General features: G+C 40.0%; 1 protein-coding gene across 1 annotated transcript in view; it reads left to right on the forward strand.

Annotated features, from left to right (window-relative positions):
* Positions 1 to 20,235, forward strand: part of MYO18A (myosin XVIIIA) — a 141,624-nt gene that overhangs the window by 107,155 nt on the left and 14,234 nt on the right. Inside the window, exons 28-40 of the mRNA XM_053457050.1 lie at positions 1,270 to 1,424; positions 2,676 to 2,799; positions 3,157 to 3,357; positions 5,785 to 5,895; positions 6,366 to 6,470; positions 6,619 to 6,765; positions 7,787 to 7,900; positions 11,568 to 11,684; positions 12,963 to 13,046; positions 17,160 to 17,297; positions 18,138 to 18,323; positions 18,700 to 18,839; positions 18,977 to 19,021. Of these exons, the coding sequence (XP_053313025.1) occupies positions 1,270 to 1,424; positions 2,676 to 2,799; positions 3,157 to 3,357; positions 5,785 to 5,895; positions 6,366 to 6,470; positions 6,619 to 6,765; positions 7,787 to 7,900; positions 11,568 to 11,684; positions 12,963 to 13,046; positions 17,160 to 17,297; positions 18,138 to 18,323; positions 18,700 to 18,839; positions 18,977 to 19,021 (1,667 nt within the window). The remainder of the gene's footprint in view (positions 1 to 1,269; positions 1,425 to 2,675; positions 2,800 to 3,156; positions 3,358 to 5,784; positions 5,896 to 6,365; positions 6,471 to 6,618; positions 6,766 to 7,786; positions 7,901 to 11,567; positions 11,685 to 12,962; positions 13,047 to 17,159; positions 17,298 to 18,137; positions 18,324 to 18,699; positions 18,840 to 18,976; positions 19,022 to 20,235) is intronic.

Raw genomic sequence — 20,235 nt, forward strand, 5'->3', positions numbered from 1 at the left:
TTTTTCAGAGCAAATGCTCTGAAAAATACCCCTCGTCTTATAATCGGGGTCGTCTTCTAATCAGACCTCAAATAGAGGTCTGATTAGGAGACTAAGATCCAGATCCCCCGCACCGCTGCAGGGGACCTGGATCCTCCTGTCGTCGCCCCCCCCCCTCCCCACACACTTACCGGTGCTTCCGGAGGTGAAGTTGGCAGCGGGGGTTTGTATGCGTCCGTCGCAAATACCTTCCCCGACTGTCAGAGATCAGAGTTCCAGAGTTCCTGATCTCTGACAGCCGGGGAAGGTATTTGCGACGGACGCATACAAACCCCCGCTGCCAACTCCACCTCCTTCCGGCTGCCGCGGAATGAGACGTCAACCCGCTGCCCCGGCAATACAGCAGGAAATTGGAAGCACCGGTAAGTAAGTAAGTAAGTAAGTAAGTGTGTGTGTGTGTGTGTGTGTGTGTGTAGGGCATTTCTGGAATGCCTTACACCCCTATATGCCACTCTGGCACTTAGGGGGTTAAAAGGCATATTATGGGGCAGAGTGGCATATAGGGAGGTATAAGGCATTTCAGGAGGCAGAGTGGCGTTAAGGGGGCATTTAATAGTGCACTCTGCCTCCTGAAATGCCTTATACCTCCCTATATGCCACTCTGCCCCATAATATGCCTTTTAACCCCCTAAATGCCAGAGTGGCATATAGGGGTATAAGGCATTTCTGGAGGCAGAGTGCTCTATATAATGCCTTTTCACTCCCTTAATGCCACTCTGCCTCCTGGAATGCCTTATACCTCCCTATATGCCACTCTGCCCCATAATATGCATTTTAACCCCCTAAATGCCAGAATGGGATATAGGGGTATAAGGCATTTCTGGAGGCAGAGTGGCACATAGGGGGTCAAAAGGCATACCATGGGGCACAGTGGCATATAGAGGGTTAAAAGGCATATCATGGGCCACAGTGCCATATTGGTGTGGCAAGCCTGGGGGCAGATGTGCGTAACTGGGGGACAGGTTGGAAAATACAAGAAATAAAAACAAAAAAAAAATATTTTTCTCAATCATAGCTTTTATTAAAAAAAATAGTTTACATGAATTAACATTTACTGGTAAAACTTTTTTCCTTTAGGGTCGTCTTATATTCAGGCTTTTTCTTTTTTTCCTAAGTTAATATTCAGATTTTGGGGGGTCGTCTTATAATCAGGGTCGTCTTATAATCGAGCAAATACGGTATACTAAAAAATAAAAAAATGAAGTCAAGCCTTATCTGGTTTACCTGCAGTTGGCAGATCTGCAGGCAGATAATGAAGAGACACAGAGGACACTGCAACAATTAAAGAAGAAATGCCAGCGACTCACATCGGAGCTGCAAGACACCAAGTTGCACCTAGAGGGACATCAAGGACGCAACCATGATCTTGAGAAGAAGCAGAGAAAGTGAGTGATACAGTGCTCCAAATGTTATTCTGGTGGTTTGACTTTTTTTCTTAATCTATAGCAGAGTTTGTCGACGGGTAGAGCTCAAGAAGTTACTAAACTGCAACCCCTAGGGCCCCCTGGCTCTACTTATTTTCTGTAATCTTGATGACAAGAAAATGAACATTCTCTAGGTTTCTGTAGTGAATTTGACACTTTTACCCGTGCTCCCAAGCATCTACATAATCCTCAATGTGGAAGAAGTCCGCAGCCAGGTTAAGATCGCTGGCACATAGGTTTTGATGAAAAAAAATAAAATCACACTATCGGAGTAAAATGAAATAATAAAAAAAATATTTACCAACGAGTAATTGCATTTATTTTATAGATTAATCCAACAAATAGATTGGAAAGCAGTAGAAATAATGAAGAACTAAAACTGTGTACCACTATAAATGTTTTCCATTAAGACCAAATCAGTGACTTTGACACGTGAAATCGCATTTTTTATTCACAAGTAAACTGTGTTTTAATGCATTTGGAGAAGCTTGCATTTTAATCAAGGATGTGTCCTGGAAACGGCTACTGTAACATTGCCAAAGGATCCCATACTGAAAGGCTAATGGTTTAGCTGGCTTTATCAAATGCCTGGCAGCAATCGTAAGATGTTCTATAATAGGAGTATGTGTCCCAGATATATGTTCCCCATAATCCACATGATTCCGCATCATGAAGTGGCAGTTTATGAAGTGACAAGTCAGAAGTTTCTCCTTCAGGAAGCGTTTAGTTGTTTGTTGTGTTCTATCAAAAGTTCTCCTTTCCCGGCTATTGTATTTTATGTTTCTCAAGCTTTACAGATGTTAATGGTGGGGGAGAAAGTTAGATTAAAAGCATAAAAAGACTACCACTACATTTGTTCTGCTTCTTTGCCATACAATCTTACCTACAGCCCCCCTTCTATCCAAGTCTCTCAGTTAACCTACACCACCCTTACCTATGTCATTGTGTCCTCCCTTGCCAATAGGAAAACAACCTTCCCCTCCTGTCCATTGCATGGGGTCTTCTCACCTTTCACCCTCCATACATTTTATCCCCTTTCCTCCATTGTAAATATCCATTACTGTTTTTCGGCATATGAGCTCTGTGCCTAGGAACAAAATGAGCTGACTCTGCAGTCATAATGGTTGGACCACTTGGTATCAGTCCATTATTTGTGTCCATCTGAATGTGGTGAGTGTAGCTGTGACTAACACAAATATTTCCCTGAGCCAGGTTTGACACTGAGCTGGCACAGGCCCAAGAAGAGGCACAGAGGGAGAAAATCCAGAAGGAGAAGCTGAGCAGAGAAAAGGATATGCTGACCTCTGAGGTCTTCAGCTTGAGGCAACAGCTGGAGGTGAGGACCACTGCCCCTACTCTCACTTGCCTCACTTGTTTTTTTTACTTTTGATGTTTTCCACACAATTTGAAACCAACAAGCTGGCCCATTTTATGTAGTTTTTATTATGACTTGACCTGGCATGTTGAATTTTGCATATAACATTAGAAACAGAATGCTTTTACTTTTGTGTGAACTTCAAAAATCATTCCTTAAAATAGTTGAATCAGTGTAAGATACACAGCTTTTAAGCGCTGTTTTAAAAAAATTTAATCTGACGCATTATTACAAATATCTCCAGGCTATATGGTCCATTAGAGCTAAAATACCATTAATGATACCATTGGTATTACCTTCATATTGGTTATTTTCTAGGAGAAGGACACAGACATTGTGGTTTTCACCCACAAGATCGAACAGTTGGAAGCAGAACTGCAAGACGTTTCATGCCAGGAGTCCAAGGATGAAGCTTCATTGGCCAAAGTCAAGAAACAACTGCGTGACTTGGAAGCCAAAGTCAAAGATCAAGAGGAGGAGCTGGATGAACAGGCTGGAACTATTCAGATGCTGGAGCAGGTAATAACATGCATGTTGGCGCCCATAATCCCTTTGATCATAAACCAAAATGATTCTAGAACCCAGTCTTTGTATTTGTGTGCTGAGCACATTTCAAGTGCATTTACAGTCTGTATGTTGAACACTTTCACTATCGCTTTATAGCACAAATGAAGTATTGCCCTCATGTAAAGTGCAGCCATGTTAACCAGTTGGTCTTGTAAATGATTATGATTTGATATAACCAATATTGTTCTGGCTACATTAATGCAGTACACAATGGCCCATACCATTTAACCCTCATTTTCCCCTTGTCATCATCCTTTGTCTACCTTGCACACAGTACTACTCCTGTCCTTCACTGGAGGATAAACAGATATTTCAGCAGCAGTAAAGTGTCAGTGTTTTGTATTTTTTATCAGGGCCTTCCATAAATTGTGCATGACTACTAGTACAAATACACATTTCATTCAGTTATCATTGGCTGTAAAAATCACAGATTTATCTCTTGAGGATTTTGTTGTGCCACATTTGCTTAATATATATTGCAGCAACGTTGATAATGGCACTTTGAGTATCTCCTTATTGTGAGTCTTTTGAATGGCTGGGAATAACGCTATTAAATTAATTTTCTGATTACCTGTCCGGTTAAGATAGGTAGATTAATATGCAGTATGGCAATCATTTATTTTTCTTGTGATAAGTGTCCTTTTATAAAATATCCGGTTATGACAACTGTAAGCTGGCGCAGGCCTAAAGAAATGCCCTTCCTGCAAAAAGCAAACGCTTAGTTATTTGGTATGGTGTACACAACCAGTGCCATATTGTAATGAATCACATGGGAGCCTCTAACTAATTTAAACCCATTGTAGCATGAAATAGCAAAACTTCCAGGAGAATTGTGCATATGTTAGTATGGAGGTCTCGGAATCATGAGGTATAAACAGAAGAGTTCATATTTTTTAGTTCGATACAAATATTTATCTACTTTTATATATTTAGGCTGGTTAGATAGGAAACCCCCTTATGCGTTCCTGACCCCCCCAGTGTATCTATTTCTCTTCGTTGCTTGTTTGTGACCCTTTAGCTAGCATCGCAGACATGTGGCTTGCACTGCCGCATGTGACCTTTGGGGAAATTACTTATTTATGGCATTAATTAACCTTTTAATTAAAAGGGTTGTATCTTCATTAGCCCCGTCGTATCGCTGTAGTTTCATTGTGAATAACTGAAAAGCTGCTGGCCGACGTGCTTTCGTCTTATGATTTTATACCTTTGAGTCATGAATATATGTAATTATACAGCAGGTTTTATCGCTAGCCGATTCTTTACAGGAAAGCCAGGATGACGATATGTGAACGAGCGAAACTCTCGGCTGATTAGAATACATTCCCTCCTCCAGCTTTTGCATAGCTCGTTTGTGCGGCTCCTCTCTGGGACATTACCTATATATCTTCCTGTTGTTAGCTGTATAAGTAAAAGAGGTGCCATTAGCTGTCCGCACATCAGGGAGTGATTGCGGAGTCAGCGACTAGGCCGGAGAGATGAATGGTCATCTGGAGACGTGTTTGGCTTCGGTTCCCGTATCCTCAGCACTTACAGCTCGCTGCCTATATCATATTTTTGAAGGAAATGTGACCTCGGGGCTATATGCAGGCATTTTGTATTTTCCACTCTGGGCTAGTCATTCTACCTTTAGTGCTCACGTGAGGTATTTTATGGCTGCTATTCTATCTTTTCTTCCACGCATCGTCTCTGCTTGAATAGCCAACGACTGTGAACATTTCTTTGCTTCTGAACATTGATAAAAAGCCTTGGCTGTACGAGGAGTTATTCTGTAAGTGTGGCAGTGAAGATGACAGCAAATTGTACACTCTGTACAATTTAGTGTTCCGGTGATGGCCGAGCTTTTTTGTCCGGTGTATGCAGGACCGGTCTCGACCTTGTACAAAAGATTCACAATAAAAGATAAAACATTTGGAACCGTAAAACAAGGTGACTGCTTGATCGTGAAAAGTAAATGTAAGTGTTAGGGCATCCTTGGCTTTACAATTGATGCGTTTCACTTCTTGAATTGGGTTGTTTTTGTTACATATGGTTTTCTGGATAAAGCCTCACAAGATTTGTAATATTTAATTTTTTTTGCTCACACCCTAAATGCTGATTGGAGTTTTAATCAAGACTTTAGTTTAAGCAGGTTCATGGTAATGGCTAGGTGTCATACTAGGCATCTGAAGGCATCCTTAGGATTATAAGATGGCTGCCCTTTGATCAAACAAAGACCAATGATTTTATAGGAACAAGCGACAATAGTTTTGGAGGGAAACTTAGTAATCTTCTGAGGCACTGTGCATTCAGTTGCATAGGCTCGAGGGGTGTATGTTAATGAATTGATATATTACAGAATGTTAATTAATATGGGTGGTTGTTCTTAATGCTTGCCTTTAGGCCAAACTGCGCCTAGAAATGGAGATGGAACGACTCAGGCAGTCTCACTCCAAGGAACTCGAGAGCAAAGATGAAGAAGTGGAAGAGATTCGTCAGTCTTGCCAGAAAAAGGTACTCGTGCTAGCTACATTAAACTTTACTATTACTTTGATCTTATTTTACAGCACTCAGAATGACCCTGTAACTTCTTGTGGTGTCTGATGGTGTCCATCACACCTAGCAATAACAGATTTTGGCAATCTTCAGCGTCCTCACGAAGCAGGTCATGAGTTTTATCATACCTCAATAACTACAACCACTTTGGAGAGCATGTAATAAGATCCAGTGAACATTCACATTGTACATGGGTGTTCATTCGGAAAGCCTTAATGTTTGCAGTCTCTTTGTGAATAAGCTATATAAAATCTTTAAGTGCGGACACTTGTCTGAGGGAGACATTTTATGAAGATAAAATACATCTTTTTTCTAATATGAATGTTCTTGTAGCAAATCTTAAGAAAGATTATGAGTCCGATGCGAACCCTGAAATGTTAGCTGCATCATGTAGTCCTCATTCTCCCATCTCTTGTACTGGTTAATAGTTAAAGCAAATGGAGCTGCAGTTAGAAGAAGAATACGAGGATAAGCAGAAAGTCCTGAGAGAGAAACGAGAGCTTGAAAACCGCCTGAGTAACGTGAGCGAGAAGGTAAGGAACCAGAATCAAAAGAGGCTCGTTGTATATACCTTTTGTATCCCCATATATTTTATATGTAACACATACAAAATACCTATAGGGGAAATTTGCTAAGCGGTGTTTGAATGCTCCTCGTTTACTTCAGTGTGTTGCCACCTAGGTTAGCCACCGTGATTTTGAGACAGAAAAGCGCTTGAGAAAAGATCTGAAGAGGACAAAAGCCCTGCTTGCAGATGCACAAATCATGTTGGATCACTTGAAGAATAATGCTCCCAGCAAGCGTGAAATTGCACAGCTCAGAAGCCAGGTATCTGCATGTTTTCAAAGAATGTATTCAGGAGTAGCATTCAGAAATCTTGAGACAAATCTTCTCTGCGTTTGTCGAACAACTGTTTTAATTGTGGCCACGTATGGTGTGCGTCTGTTTTTGTGTGTACACTTAAACTGCACACAGAGTTGATTTTACCTTTACTGTTTTTGCCTATTTGTTCATGGAAGATAACCAGTACTCTGGGAACCACTAATAGGCATTCCCTTTTCAACACGGGTAACTGCTGTAAATCAATAAACGACTGATTACCTCCACAGCTTTAGATCAATAATAGAAGCCCAGAATGCTGGGTTCCTTAGAACTCTGTTTTGCAGTAACTATGTTCGATCACTCTTTGCACAACCCTGTGACATATGATGTGTCTCTTTCTAATTATTATTATAATTATAATACTCTGTCTAATCTCTTGCTTGATTAAACATTGCATCAGGAAAACAATTATTGGTAGATACTGCGGAATAACAGATTAATTTACTTCCTGGACAAGAATATCATAAGAAGAGATGTCTCTATATTAATATATATATATATCTAATGAAGTCATTCTGTTGTAATATGTACTGGGACTACAAACCAGTGCAATGTCAAGAGAGACACAGCACTAGCAAAAGTGCATTATTTTTGTAGTAAGGGCAGTAAAGATCGCAGTACTTGTAAGGGCAGTAACTGCAAATAGTGAGAATGGACTGGATACACTTTATCCGGGAAGAACATTCATGGATATGTGTAATTTTTACATAGCAAAATTGACCAAAACAAGTTTTTCATTTGCTTTCAGCATTCATAGGGTAGACCGTATATAGGTGTAGATGTTTGTGCACTGGTAACATGTGCCATAGATACAAAAATGTCTAATGCGAAAATATTTAATGTGATATCTTATATATGTTGTGGCTTACAGTAAGTTTATGAGGGTGTCTAACAGATCCTTGCTGTGTGTAAACTGCCAATGTCGCTGTTGTCTTCTAAATGTAAAACTTATATTTTGTGTTATTAGCTGGAGGAGTCTGAATTCACAAGCGCTGCAGCTGTGAAGGCTCGAAAGTCCATGGAAGTGGAAATGGAAGATCTCCATCTTCAGATAGATGACCTCTCCAAAGCAAAAACAGCAGTAAGAGGCCATGCCTTATACGTCTATGTCTTGTGTGTACACCTAATTTTCTTGCTTTTGCACTGGCCTTTTTAAATTAGTTCACTGATAGTACAAAGCTGCTAAAGCTTTATGTGATAGCAATGTATGAAACAGGGGATGAGCACGCTCGTCCCAGAGACTCATGTGCTGTGCCCTGGATCAACAGGTGAAATCCTTTTAAATCTGATAGTGAATGCATAGAATTCTGTAGCACTGGTAAAGATAAAAAGGAAGACTGGAGGGTCACTGGCTGGAACTGCCATCAAGACTCAACAAGAAGAATTTTGTGCATTGCTGCTTTAAGGTGAAACATCACATTTCCCACAGAAACCCCAGCTGTTTAATGGAGTGAAGTAAACATGCTAAATACACTTAGAAATATGCCTGTGCTAAATAGTTGTTTCTTAACCGCTTCGTGGCATTAGGACATACTATTACGGTACTTCCTGTAAAACAGACCCTAAATGCCGAGGATGTAATATTACAAAGTACAGAGTCATTCTACAGCCAGGAATCCCCTCTGTTGGCAACACACGCTAGTAATGCTAGTTCCTGCTAATACATCCGGTGTAATGGTGCTCTGTGACCGCCCGAACGGAAAACAATGCTTCACCTTCAAAAAATATTATCAAAAAGAATAACTAAAAAATTAAATAAAATGTAAAAACTAATTGACTCGCCGTGACATTGTAACGGGTACCACATCCAGTTCCAAAAACCTCAAAAGGATCTTGAGTTAAAAATGAAAAAATAATCATAAAAAATGTATTTTAAAACATGAAAAGTGTAAAAATAGGTTCCTTGTAAAATATCGAAAGTTCAAAAAATAGTATAGTATGTAAGGGGGGGGCATTTTAAAACGATTTTAAAAGAAAAATGGCTTCCTTCAGGTCTATTGGAACAAAATATATATATAATTACATATTGTAATAATGTGTCCTGCCCATATTGAATTATATAGTGTAACACTAGTAACATACTGTATGTTAATATATTGACAGGCAGATGGATGCACAGGTATACCTGATATTCCTGAAAATGCATGAAAACCCCAAATGCTTTGGTATTAAAATGTCATCGTCCTCAGTGGCACATAATTTTATAGCTGCATAGCAAGGAAGTGCGACCTTGAAATCTGTGACAAGCCTTTAGGCTTTAGCCTTACTTAACCAATTTGTGGCTGGAGAAGTGTGCCATGTACTTAGTGGGTTCATCACCATTATACAAATTGGAGGGGTCACAGAAGGAAGTGGCCTTGGAACGGCGTTTTTTTTTTTTAACTTGGCGTAATAAATTTCGACCATTATTCAAACAGGCAACTCACCACCCCTTCAGGAATAAGATAGATGAGTGTGTGCCTTAAGCGAAGAGTTGATTCGGCTTTGGAATTATGTGTTAATTGATTCATTAACTTTTTAGAGCCAGCACTATTCATTATATTAAAAATGCCAGCTGTTTCTACTCACCCCTTTTTTCGAAGCACTCTGTTTAACTGCGTGTGCAGTTGCTATGCACGGTTTTGTGTAAAAGTTTTTCATTTAAAGTTGAAGTCCCATTACCAGATTTTTTGCAGGTAGTGGGGTGGGAGGAGAAGTCTAAAGCAGTTGAGGGTGGCTGCTAGCAATCGGACTGTTTAGGGAGCTTGTAAGTAGCATCTCAATGGAGAATGTAATTCTATTGCACTCCTGCCAAGAGGCATAACATCAAGTTACATGACACTGCCGTGAAAGCAGCTATTAGGCTTTGGGCAAGGTCGAAGTGTGTGTTAGTGTGAATGTGTGTGTGTTAGAGGCAGTGTTACCTGCACTCCTCTCAGGTCAGAAAGCACCAGCCCTTTTCTGGCATTATCAATCCAGTTTACACCTACAATGAGATGTAAACTTAAGTTCTTGTTTGTAAAGATACTTTAAAGATTAAAAAGCAGTTCTATAAACCTGCACAGACCCTTAGTCCTATTAAATCCTGTCCAGCTTCATAGCCTTCCATGTACATCCATAGATATATTGTCTGAAATCCTATCTTGTTAGCGGCTCTAGAGAACTGAATGTGAGTGTCAAGTCCTTAATCTGCCTGACAGTTCCTTTAATAATTTACTAGGAAAATATATTGGATGCTTTGCACATACTGTGTTCTTTTAGGCATACCTCCCGCTAAACACAGTGCTTTCACCCAAACTTTAGCGATGCTAAATAAACCAACCAATCTTTTGAGGTCAACCAGATTTTTATTTCTGTATTCCCTTACAGTTTAATAAATGTAATCAGATATTCTTTGGGCTGATGTGATGTAAGTGTATTGGTTACCAAGTAGCAAAGACTGCAGTGGGAACTGGTTAATCTTTCTTGGCACCTTGCCACTTATAAATTGGGCAATAGTCCACCCATCCTTTGCCTTTGGGACATCACAGCTGTTGAGATTCCAAGAGGCATCTGGCAAGCATTATGTATATGGATGTGCGGATTCTTGTGCCAAGCTCTGCCAGTGCCGTAAGAAGCAGTCTGGGTATGTTTGGTCCTTGATATATTTGTTTGCATCAGTTGTACGTGTTCACCAAGCACCTTCGCTTTCTCGTTTACTATCCTGTTAACACTTTAGGATCAAAACGGAAATGCCATATAAGAAATGTTTCATTCAGTATAACGAGGCATTGAAGAACAATGTACTTTTACTTTATTGTCCCATTATACTTATGTTTTATGTTGATATTGGGATCTGTATTTTAGATTACTATGTGATATTTGGATGCGACTCCGTGTGTCCAGACATCACTGAGCAGTTTTCTTTATGGCAGACCTTGTATTGTCTTATACATTAAGGTCTTCATTACTGATTTTAATTGCATTTGATCTGTTAAAAAAAAAAAAAAAAAAATCTACTTAACTTAAAACTCAGCATTTCTAATCACAATGCTTTAAATAAAGACATATTCACCAATATTAGATTCTCTAGCTCCATCACATTCTAAAAATGGTAAATAATATGCAGGCTTTATAAATGAAAAGTTCTTTGTAGCTTTGTAGACTGTTGAGCAGGATCATGTGAAACACTACTTTGCAGGATATGATGGCGCTATATAAATCAATAAGTAATACCAGCTGCAAATCCTCACCCAACATGTATGCGTTAAATGTAAATAAGCACTTATTCATAGGCCAGAGCAACATTAAATACTTTAGGTGAGCATTCCAGTGTTTTGGTTGCCAAGTGTGTAATATTTTTATTTTTTATTTCATTGTTTTTGACAGTTAATGCTAGAGTTGCTTTGCTGTGCTGTCGTAATTTGGCCAGTCCCACCGTGGCTCCAGGAGCTTCTAAGTGACCTTCTGATAATACAAGGAGTGTGAAATACAATATCTGTGTCTTTATAGAAGGATATTGTTTTTTACTAATAAGAACTGGGGGCATGGAGGGAACATTGTATCCAACTTATTTATTGTATTCATTTTGCTTTAAATCCCTTGTGAGAGTAGTAAAAAAAAAAAACACATTAGGATTACGTCTAGACTTGGATCGTTGATTAGTCGTGCCAAAATCGCTCATTCTCTGGCACTGTGAGTGAATTGCCATTTATCAACGCATTTGCTCTTTAGATGTACCCGATTGTTGCATATTTCTGAAGCTGTTTTTGTCTCTTTGACAATGGCAGCTGGAGGAACAGGTAAGCCGCCTGCAGAGAGAGAAGAATGAGTTGCTGAGCCGTATGGAAGAGGACCAGGAGGATATGAACGAGCTGATGAAGAAACACAAGGCAGCTGTGGCTCAGGTATGAACACATTCTGCATATTAAAGCATGGGCTTCTTAAATCTGTGTTATTGTTACGAATCTATCGATAATTCACTTTAAGCTTCTGCATCATTCTTAGCAATTACGTTGTCATCCCTTTGTGAATTATAATGGGCAGTGCTTCCCACATTACCTGTTTGTTTTAATTTGCAAATAAACCCTATAGTCATTCTGTCCTCCGCATTACACCAAGCTCCCATATACATGATCATTATGTAGACTGCATAAAAAAAATGAGGAATGCTTCATCTAAGAATACATCACTTCAAGCCAGTGCTCAGTGTCCAAAAACAAAATGCAACTTATCTATAATAAATTCCACTGTGTAACTTCTGTCTTGGTTTAAATTCAGATACATATTTAGCCATTTCACTGGCCAATATTGGAAGGAATAAACTAAATGTCAGACATATATTACTACTATCTTTTGACATGACCTAACCGTGTCTGCCTCATCTTTTATGTAAGTGAAATGAATCCTCGATGATAATTCACTTGTTAGTTCTTAAAGTTGCATCAAACTTATTTTCAAATGCTTCTCTTCCATGTTCACGACACGTTTCACTGATTGTATACATTACTGTAACCCCTGTAGAAAGTATTCTAGATTCACTAGTCGGGCCAAATGGATCTTATGTGCTGCAAAAAAGAAAAACTCAATGGGGTTGTGTATAAAAAATGATTCTAGTGCAATGTGTCAAAAAGTATTGCGGTCTTATCACATGTCACCGGTATGTGGTTTTTTGCTGAATGCGTCTTTCTGTTGTTTGCTGTGTTATTAATACCAGTTTTCAGCAGCTGACGTTTGCAACCGGAATCATTGTGTATTATTTTATTTTTTTTTTACCCCTGGTGGCAGAGGATTATAGATAATTGTATAATAGGTGATAAATACAAAATAACGGCTAGTTGATGCCACAGCGGTTTCCCTAAAGTCTGTATCATGGCTCAGATTATGTGTGTTTAACTGAACTTTCTGCCTCTGGGAGCTCGGGACAGCCAGCTCTGAAACCTTCTGCTTAGAAACATCCGCTTTTAATTAAATGTACAACTTTATCAATAGATCAACTGCCTGTAAGGTAAATAAAGGGAATTGATTTCTGCCGCAGCCCAGTTAGCTCGGTGCAGGAACCCAGGGGCTGGGCATACCCTGTTTGTTTTTACGCTTTTACGGGCCTGGATTTTGAGTGTTTTCTTGCCTTTATTTGAGGGAAAGGGACTTTTGAGAAGCTTAACATAACTTGTTCTCTCACTTAGTCCTCCCGAGACCTGGCTCAGATCAACGACCTGCAGACTCAGCTGGAAGAAGCAAGCAAAGAGAAACAAGAAATACAGGAGAAGGTAAACCTGCTATATATCGCCGTGCGTTTTACATTTCCAGCTCAGGCACGTCGAATGCTTCGGTTTTTGGATGAAGACTGGTGGAGAGCCAGGTACCAAGGAGGGCCGGAATTCGGGCTCATTAGGTGATAGGAATGAAAACTGGTAAAAAAAATAAAAAATAAAAAAAAAACCTGCATAATTCAGTAGCCGACATTTTTCACGATCAAAATGTCTTCCTTTATTTTCTGCGTGCTGGGTACAGCAGTAGCGCCACTTCAGCAGCATTTTCTGTATTACTTTGTTTGCTTTTACATGCTTTAAAAAATAACTGATTCCTTTCTTCTTCTGCTGGCATCAATATGGGGTTTTTGGGCTGTAAATGCAAGATTTTACAGTGACTTTTATATAGCGATGATGCAGGTCTGGGTTATAATTTGGTAGATCTGGCACAATGGTGGAGTCGATTTCACCCTTTGTTACATTTGATTTTTGCTGGGCTTGGCTCACACAGACTATTTAGGGGAAATCTTTTTCAGCCCATTGAGTTTCACAGAGTTAAGCTCAAACTTAATTTTGGTCTGAACAAATTGTGAGCCAAATTGTAAGGTGGTGATGATGATGATTTCCCAAGTGGGGATAACCTGTCATGGAAATACTTTGCTCACTGATGTAAGGTCCATATTATGAATAAATAATAATAAATAATCCCCTGTGCTGGATGGTTATACTGCCATACACAGTAAACGCAGAGACGTCCGTTTAATAGCATGCTCTGTGTGTGTCTATGTCACTTTTACATTCCAGACGAATGGGCAGAAGGAGGTGTTTTTCTTTACTGTCTGGGGAAACCTCCCGCCATTAGCTAAACCAAACCATATTGATCCAGCATTTTGAGACTTTTGGATCAATAAATATAATTTATTGTAACTGGAGGCATTTTGTGTTCCATTGAAACACATTGCGGCTTGCTCCTGCATCAAATATGCTATTTGGAAACTTGTTTTGAGTCTTTCTGGTTAAATGGTGCTTTAGGAAAGCTCCAGTAAATCAAGATTGTATCATATGTGTAAGTACATAAACTCGGCTTCCAAAATGCGTAATTGGATTAGGGCAATAATATTTTATGTTTTCCCTAATTGCTTCCCCTGAAGTCTGGTTCCTCGACGTGGATTTGTAAACAGAATTTTCTGAATTGATATTTAAAGAGATGACTTTATTTTTTACTAGATAATAAAGTCCGTGGGCACAATGGAAGGTAAATGGGCGCTTTGGCGTTAATTTAGCTTTAGACAGCTGTTTAAGACGTTGCTGAGCTCTTCCATTGAAAACCAATGGAATGACGCACTGCGTTACTCAGTTACCCAAGTCTGTCTTATTATAGACATAAACTATGGTTACATGCGCATTGTATGGAAAGTATTCAGTGCTGAAATGTTTGGTTCCTGCAGTACTGAAAGCATGCATGGCACGCAGAGAGCCATTTTTAATTCCCCCCCCCCCATGATGTTTGTCACCCGTCCGGAACTTGTGGAGGTCCCAGAGGAAGCTCTTGAATGGATGGTGTGATCCAGCCAGCACACGGACCATTAAGCCTGTGTGTGGGGACAGCCAGAGAGCCATACAGCTAATGACGCGCAGAGCAATACAAATCACCCTCCCATTAGGCAGATTAAACAAAAAAGGTAGCGCTTTATTCAGCTAGCCCAAGCCAATCAGCAGCCCATTACTTAAACTCGATTTGCCCAAATCCTGGTATGGAGTTGCTCCCGTTAAGCCCTTTTATATATACCGTATTTATCGGCGTATAACACCTACTGGTGTATAACACGCACCCCCATTTTTGAACAAAAAAACTGAACAAAAAAACTTCATCAGAATGACTGCTATCTGGGAAACCACACACACACACAGCTTCACTGCTGAGCGCCGGCACCCGAGACAAACGCCTCACGCTTCCAACACAGGAGTTGAAGCGCTGAGGCAGGCGGCTGCTGCTGAGGCTGAGGCTGAGGCAGGCGGCGGCGGCGGCTGCTGCTGAGGCTGAGGCAGGCTGAGGCTGAGGCAGGCGGCTGAGGCTGAGGCAGGCGGCGGCCGCCAGCAGAGGAGTCCTGGATTTCTGTCAGTCAGGGGGGCCCGAGAGTTGCCGAGCGGTCGTCTTCAGCAACCGCTCGGCACCCCTTGGGCCCCCCTGACTGGCAGAACTCCAGGGCCCGGTCGCAGTTGCGACCCCGGTAGTTCCGCCACTGGCTCTAGGATTTATCGGCGTATAACACGCAGGTAGGGTTTCAGCTTCATATTTTAGTTAAAAAAGTGCGTGTTATACGCCGATAAATACGGTATTTCCAGCATTCTTTTTTTTTCCCCAATGCGTGTTACTTCCTCAAGGCTCAAGAGTTAGTAAAGGAATTTTGAATTGTTCCAAATCATTGATCTGGCTGTTTGTGTGTATGTATGTATGTATAGGTGTGTGTGTGTGTGTGTGTGTGTATGGATCGTGAATTAAATTGCATCATAAGTTTAAACTATGGCATGGTCACCGCATCTTGCTTAGAAATACTTAGAAATACCAGCTATTTTCTTCAAGAAAGCATAAGTAATGCACATGGTTGTATGCCTTTAATGACGATGAGTTACATCTACACGATGTGTTATTATTTGATCTTTTCTTAACAATGTTAGCACTATTAGGGGCATTAGCCTCAAAGCAACCTTGATTACTCTCTCGGGTCTAAATTTGACATGGACTTTCTGTGTGAGTACAACCAATATTGACTCGTGTAGCCTGAATGCTGCTAGATAATGCAGAATCATGGGAAAAAAATATATCTTGTTTTATTTTTTATGGTCTCTACCCCAATACTTACAATGTCTTCGGCACCTTAGTGGCATGCCTAGTGGGAAAGACCCCTCCAGGTTGATAAAGGATAGACTGTTAAGATGCTAAATGATAATAACACCACCAACTTTCAGACAGAAACACTCTTCCAGGGGAACCTATCTATAACCCATTTCGTATCCTCTGTGATTCACTCTCTTAATACATTCATCTTTTGTAATTAAAAGCTGTGTCGAAGAGCTTTAGTGAAACTAAGTAAATAAAGCACGCTAACTAATTCCCAGTCGATAACTTGCATAGGGGAAGGCTGAGGGGGAATAATCTACAGTGGTGGATTAATATACTCTACATGGAATAGTCAATGTGTTATAGATTTTTTCCGTTTCTTTGTATAATTCATTCCTCTTTTAAATGGCCTCTTTCTCTTCCTTTACATATTTTCACTTTGTATTTGTAACCTTGTCCCACACAAACTCTCATTTGATCAATCCTATTGTGAAACTGCAGCAATTAAGAAGGCGGTATTTTTTTTCTTTAGTATTCTCGTTATGTGTTTTATGGACGCTAGGGGTTATGTGCAGTGATTATGGTTCAGAGTTTGAAACGTGGTCTTATCACCTGTGTCATAGCTTCTGGCAAACCACTAAAAAGCTACGTGTCCTCACATAGGGGAAGTGTCCCTGCGAAATCCCATTTAAAACTTAAAGAAGAGTTTATATAGTGGATAGAATACCATTATTCGTTAACATTAAATGTTTTGAGAAAAAACTTGTTCTATCTACAAATGATTTTTCTTGCTTTCCACAAGAACATTTTGTAGGCTATATGAGAAGCCAGACATTTCCATTATAGGTCTGTAATTTACTTCGACAAGTGGACAGAAATTTTGTTTTCTAGTCCTGTGCAAATTGCAGTATATTCCCCAAAAAATCCTGTGATACTGCGTGTCTACTATTTTGCTGCTGTTTATTTTTCTAGATTTATGTTCGTATTAACTTGTCTCTATAGATGAATTCCAGCCTGTGTAGAAGCTAAATTACCCCCGGTTTGTCAAACAGTGTAACTATCATACAGGATAGTGGATATGACTAATTCACATACACTATATTTCTTTCATTAAAGACCAAAAACACCTGTCTTTTTTATGATTTTTTTATCACAATTGATAATTTTACTTGGAACAAAACTTAAAGTGGCATATTCTTATCTGTAAATGGTGAATACTACTGCAATGGCTGCTGAATTGTTTCCCTGTTTAACTCTTATGTATAATGTGTTTTTCTTCCATGGTGCAGTTACAAGGCTTACAGAGTCAGCTAGAGTTTGTGGAACAGTCTACGGTGGATAAGTCTCTAGTGAGCAGACAAGAAGCCAAGATCCGGGAACTTGAGACACGTCTGGAATTTGAGAGGACGCAAGTGAAACGCATGGAGGTGAGTACAACCCAAGAAATTTGTCATTGTCCCTGAAACCATAAACCAAAATGGAAGCCATGTTGGAACACGGTTATTGCGCATTACCAACCAAAAAGAAAAAAAAAAAGAAATCACTTCCTTATGTTTTGTGTCTGGATTCTCATAGATACCCACTAGTCACCACTAATACAAAGCAGTGCCCTCCTGTCTTATGATTACAAGTTTAATAAACAATTGTCTGGCTATATTTACCACCAGATGCCATTGACTCTCTTCTTAATATTTTAGTTTGTTACCCTTCACCTTTTGTAAAGTTTATTTGGCAAAGCAGTTCACGCTGCTGTAAAAATGTAACTGTAAGGCACACCTGAGATTTATGAGCAGCTGTCGTCATCTTACTGGAATTGTTTCACCAAGAAAGAGTACATGAGGCTTTAGTAAATAAATGGAGTGACAGTTTGCATTGATTCCCAAGATGTGATTGGTAAACCAGCAATAGAACCATACTATCCCATCTCGTTGATCTGATAGACAATGGGTAGCAGTGTTTTAGGTTTTGCTTGCTCATCCAATAAAGTTCCTCAGAATTGTGGGGCCCAAGAACAAGATTAGATGTTGGCCAATTCCTCCAAAGCTTCATGCTGACAATTAGGCTTATAGTGATCTGAACGCAAATCAAACCATCTAGAGATTAGAAACGGGGACACTACCTAGGTTGTTGTAAAATTTGCATTTAGATTTCATAGACTTAAGGGATGTCAACCACTTAAATTTGGAAAACGAGCGTTATTAAATTTTAGGAGGAAAAATGTTAATTTCCTAAATTGTTCTTTTTCTGAAACTGCATTCTTCCAACAGAGTCTCGTCACACGGTTAAAGGAGAACATCGAAAAACTGACAGAGGAAAGGGATCAGCGGGTAGCAGCAGAGAACAGAGAGAAGGAGCAGAATAAACGAATGCAGAGGCAGATCCGGGACATGAAGGAGGAAATGGTGGAATTGGCTAAAAAAGAGACCGAGGCCAGCCGCAAGAAGCATGAGCTGGTAAGTAAATTACAATGGCCTCTTAATGGTTCTCTTAATAGGGACACTTGAGAAGTATGCTGTAGGCACATGCTGATATGGTCTCATGGGACATCTGACTCGCACAAACATTTAATCGTTCTCACATATGATGCTTTGTTGCATAGGTGTACATCACAACACAAGATACAGAGCACACACAGTGTTGTGGTAATTGGTGTCATTTTCTTATTATCTATTAAGAAAAGACCCCAGTATCCAGCTCAATTTGTAAACCTGCCCTGGCCCATTTACCTATGGAATAGATTAAACCAAATGTAGGCTTTTACTAGATGGCCCAGGATTCACTGTGTTATTAATGTACTGAGTAACCGTGTGGTTGGTTTTCTGTCCGCAGGAAATGGATTTGGAGAGTTTGGAAGCTGCAAACCAAAGTTTACAATCGGATCTAAAACTGGCCTTCAAGCGCATCGGGGACCTTCAGGCTGCTATTGAGGATGAGATGGAGAGTGATGACAATGAAGACTTGATTAACAGGTAGGAATCTTCTCCAGACTTACCACTCCCATTCCGTAAATATCCACAAGACTATTATTATTTGGCCCGTTGTTTCTTCAACACCATTAGTTATTTTTATATGTTCTTGATTTTCTCATGCATCTCCATGTTTTTAGTCTACAGGACATGGTGACCAAGTATCATAAGCGAAAGAATAAAAAGTGAGGATGCAAAGTTCTCTCATGTATTTTTGATTTGGCCCTTATCCTTTGCATGCTCAGAGTATCTACCCCACAGCCTGGCAGTCGCTCTGAAGAGCCATCTGACTGCCTGTATAACCGCATGGCCTGTTCCTGCCCCGGCAAATGCATGCCCGTTGAATTAACCTCATCTAACATAAACCTGAAAGACACAGGTTGCTTGTAATTGTTCTTGTTTCTCCGAGTGCACATATATATAATATTTACTTGCAATAACGTGAATAATCGTGTATTTTATGTGGCTTAGCATTCCCTATTCCTGAACATTGGTTGGCTGTCTTGTACAGATAAAAGGTGCCATTTTGTAGGGGATGAATTTCCACCTATACATTGTGCTAGCCAATTGGCTAGGAAAAGTATTTCTGGAAAGGTTATTTTTAAATGATCCTCCACATAATGGCATTGAGATAAAAACTACAAATATGGCTGCTGGGTGAGCTTTGTGCAAATGCAAATGTGCACAATCCTCTCCAGCAAGCCACAGAATTAATTTGCAAAGCGTTGCGTGTACCTGTATGACGTGACAGTGTTATTTGACAGATGGGCCTAGAGGAGTTTACAAAACACAGTATAGAGCACCATACCTTACACAGCAAAGTGGCAGCCTTGTATATGTTAGAATTGCCCATTTGGTGGCCAGGGAGGCAGCTCGCTAGCCCCTTGCTGTTTAATAAAATTGATGTTAAAGTAAGACATTCAAATTATAAACTACTGGATATACTGTAGGTGTAAAAGTGAGGTAGATAGGTACAGTTTTTTTTTCCCTTCATTTTTTGCCTGGTCCTTGACAGATGATTTGAAGGGTACAGGGATTACCCTGGGAAATTACAAAATCACGGTGTGTAATATAACATTCCACGGCTATTTTAATGAGCCTACGGAAAAGTAGAGGTTAAGTTACAAGGCAGGAGCTGGAACCGTAGTGCGCCCCTTGTCTCTAGACAGTAAAAAGCCTAATGCGGGCGGATAAATCGCTTATTGCAGCTAATGCCACGTACCTGCTTCCAGACATGCTTTCAATTTGAGCAACGTTTCGCCGTTCTCCCGCGAGATTCCTCTCTGCTGTCTCAATTGTTTCGGTAGAACGGGAGGGAGGAAAAAGGATGGAAGGGAAGGCAGGAGGGAATTGTGGGGTGAAAGGATGTGGTGTTGGTGTTTATACCATTATCCTGCCA

The sequence above is a fragment of the Spea bombifrons genome, chromosome 2 (genome assembly GCF_027358695.1).
Source record: "Spea bombifrons isolate aSpeBom1 chromosome 2, aSpeBom1.2.pri, whole genome shotgun sequence".
Classification (NCBI taxonomy): domain Eukaryota; kingdom Metazoa; phylum Chordata; class Amphibia; order Anura; family Pelobatidae; genus Spea; species Spea bombifrons.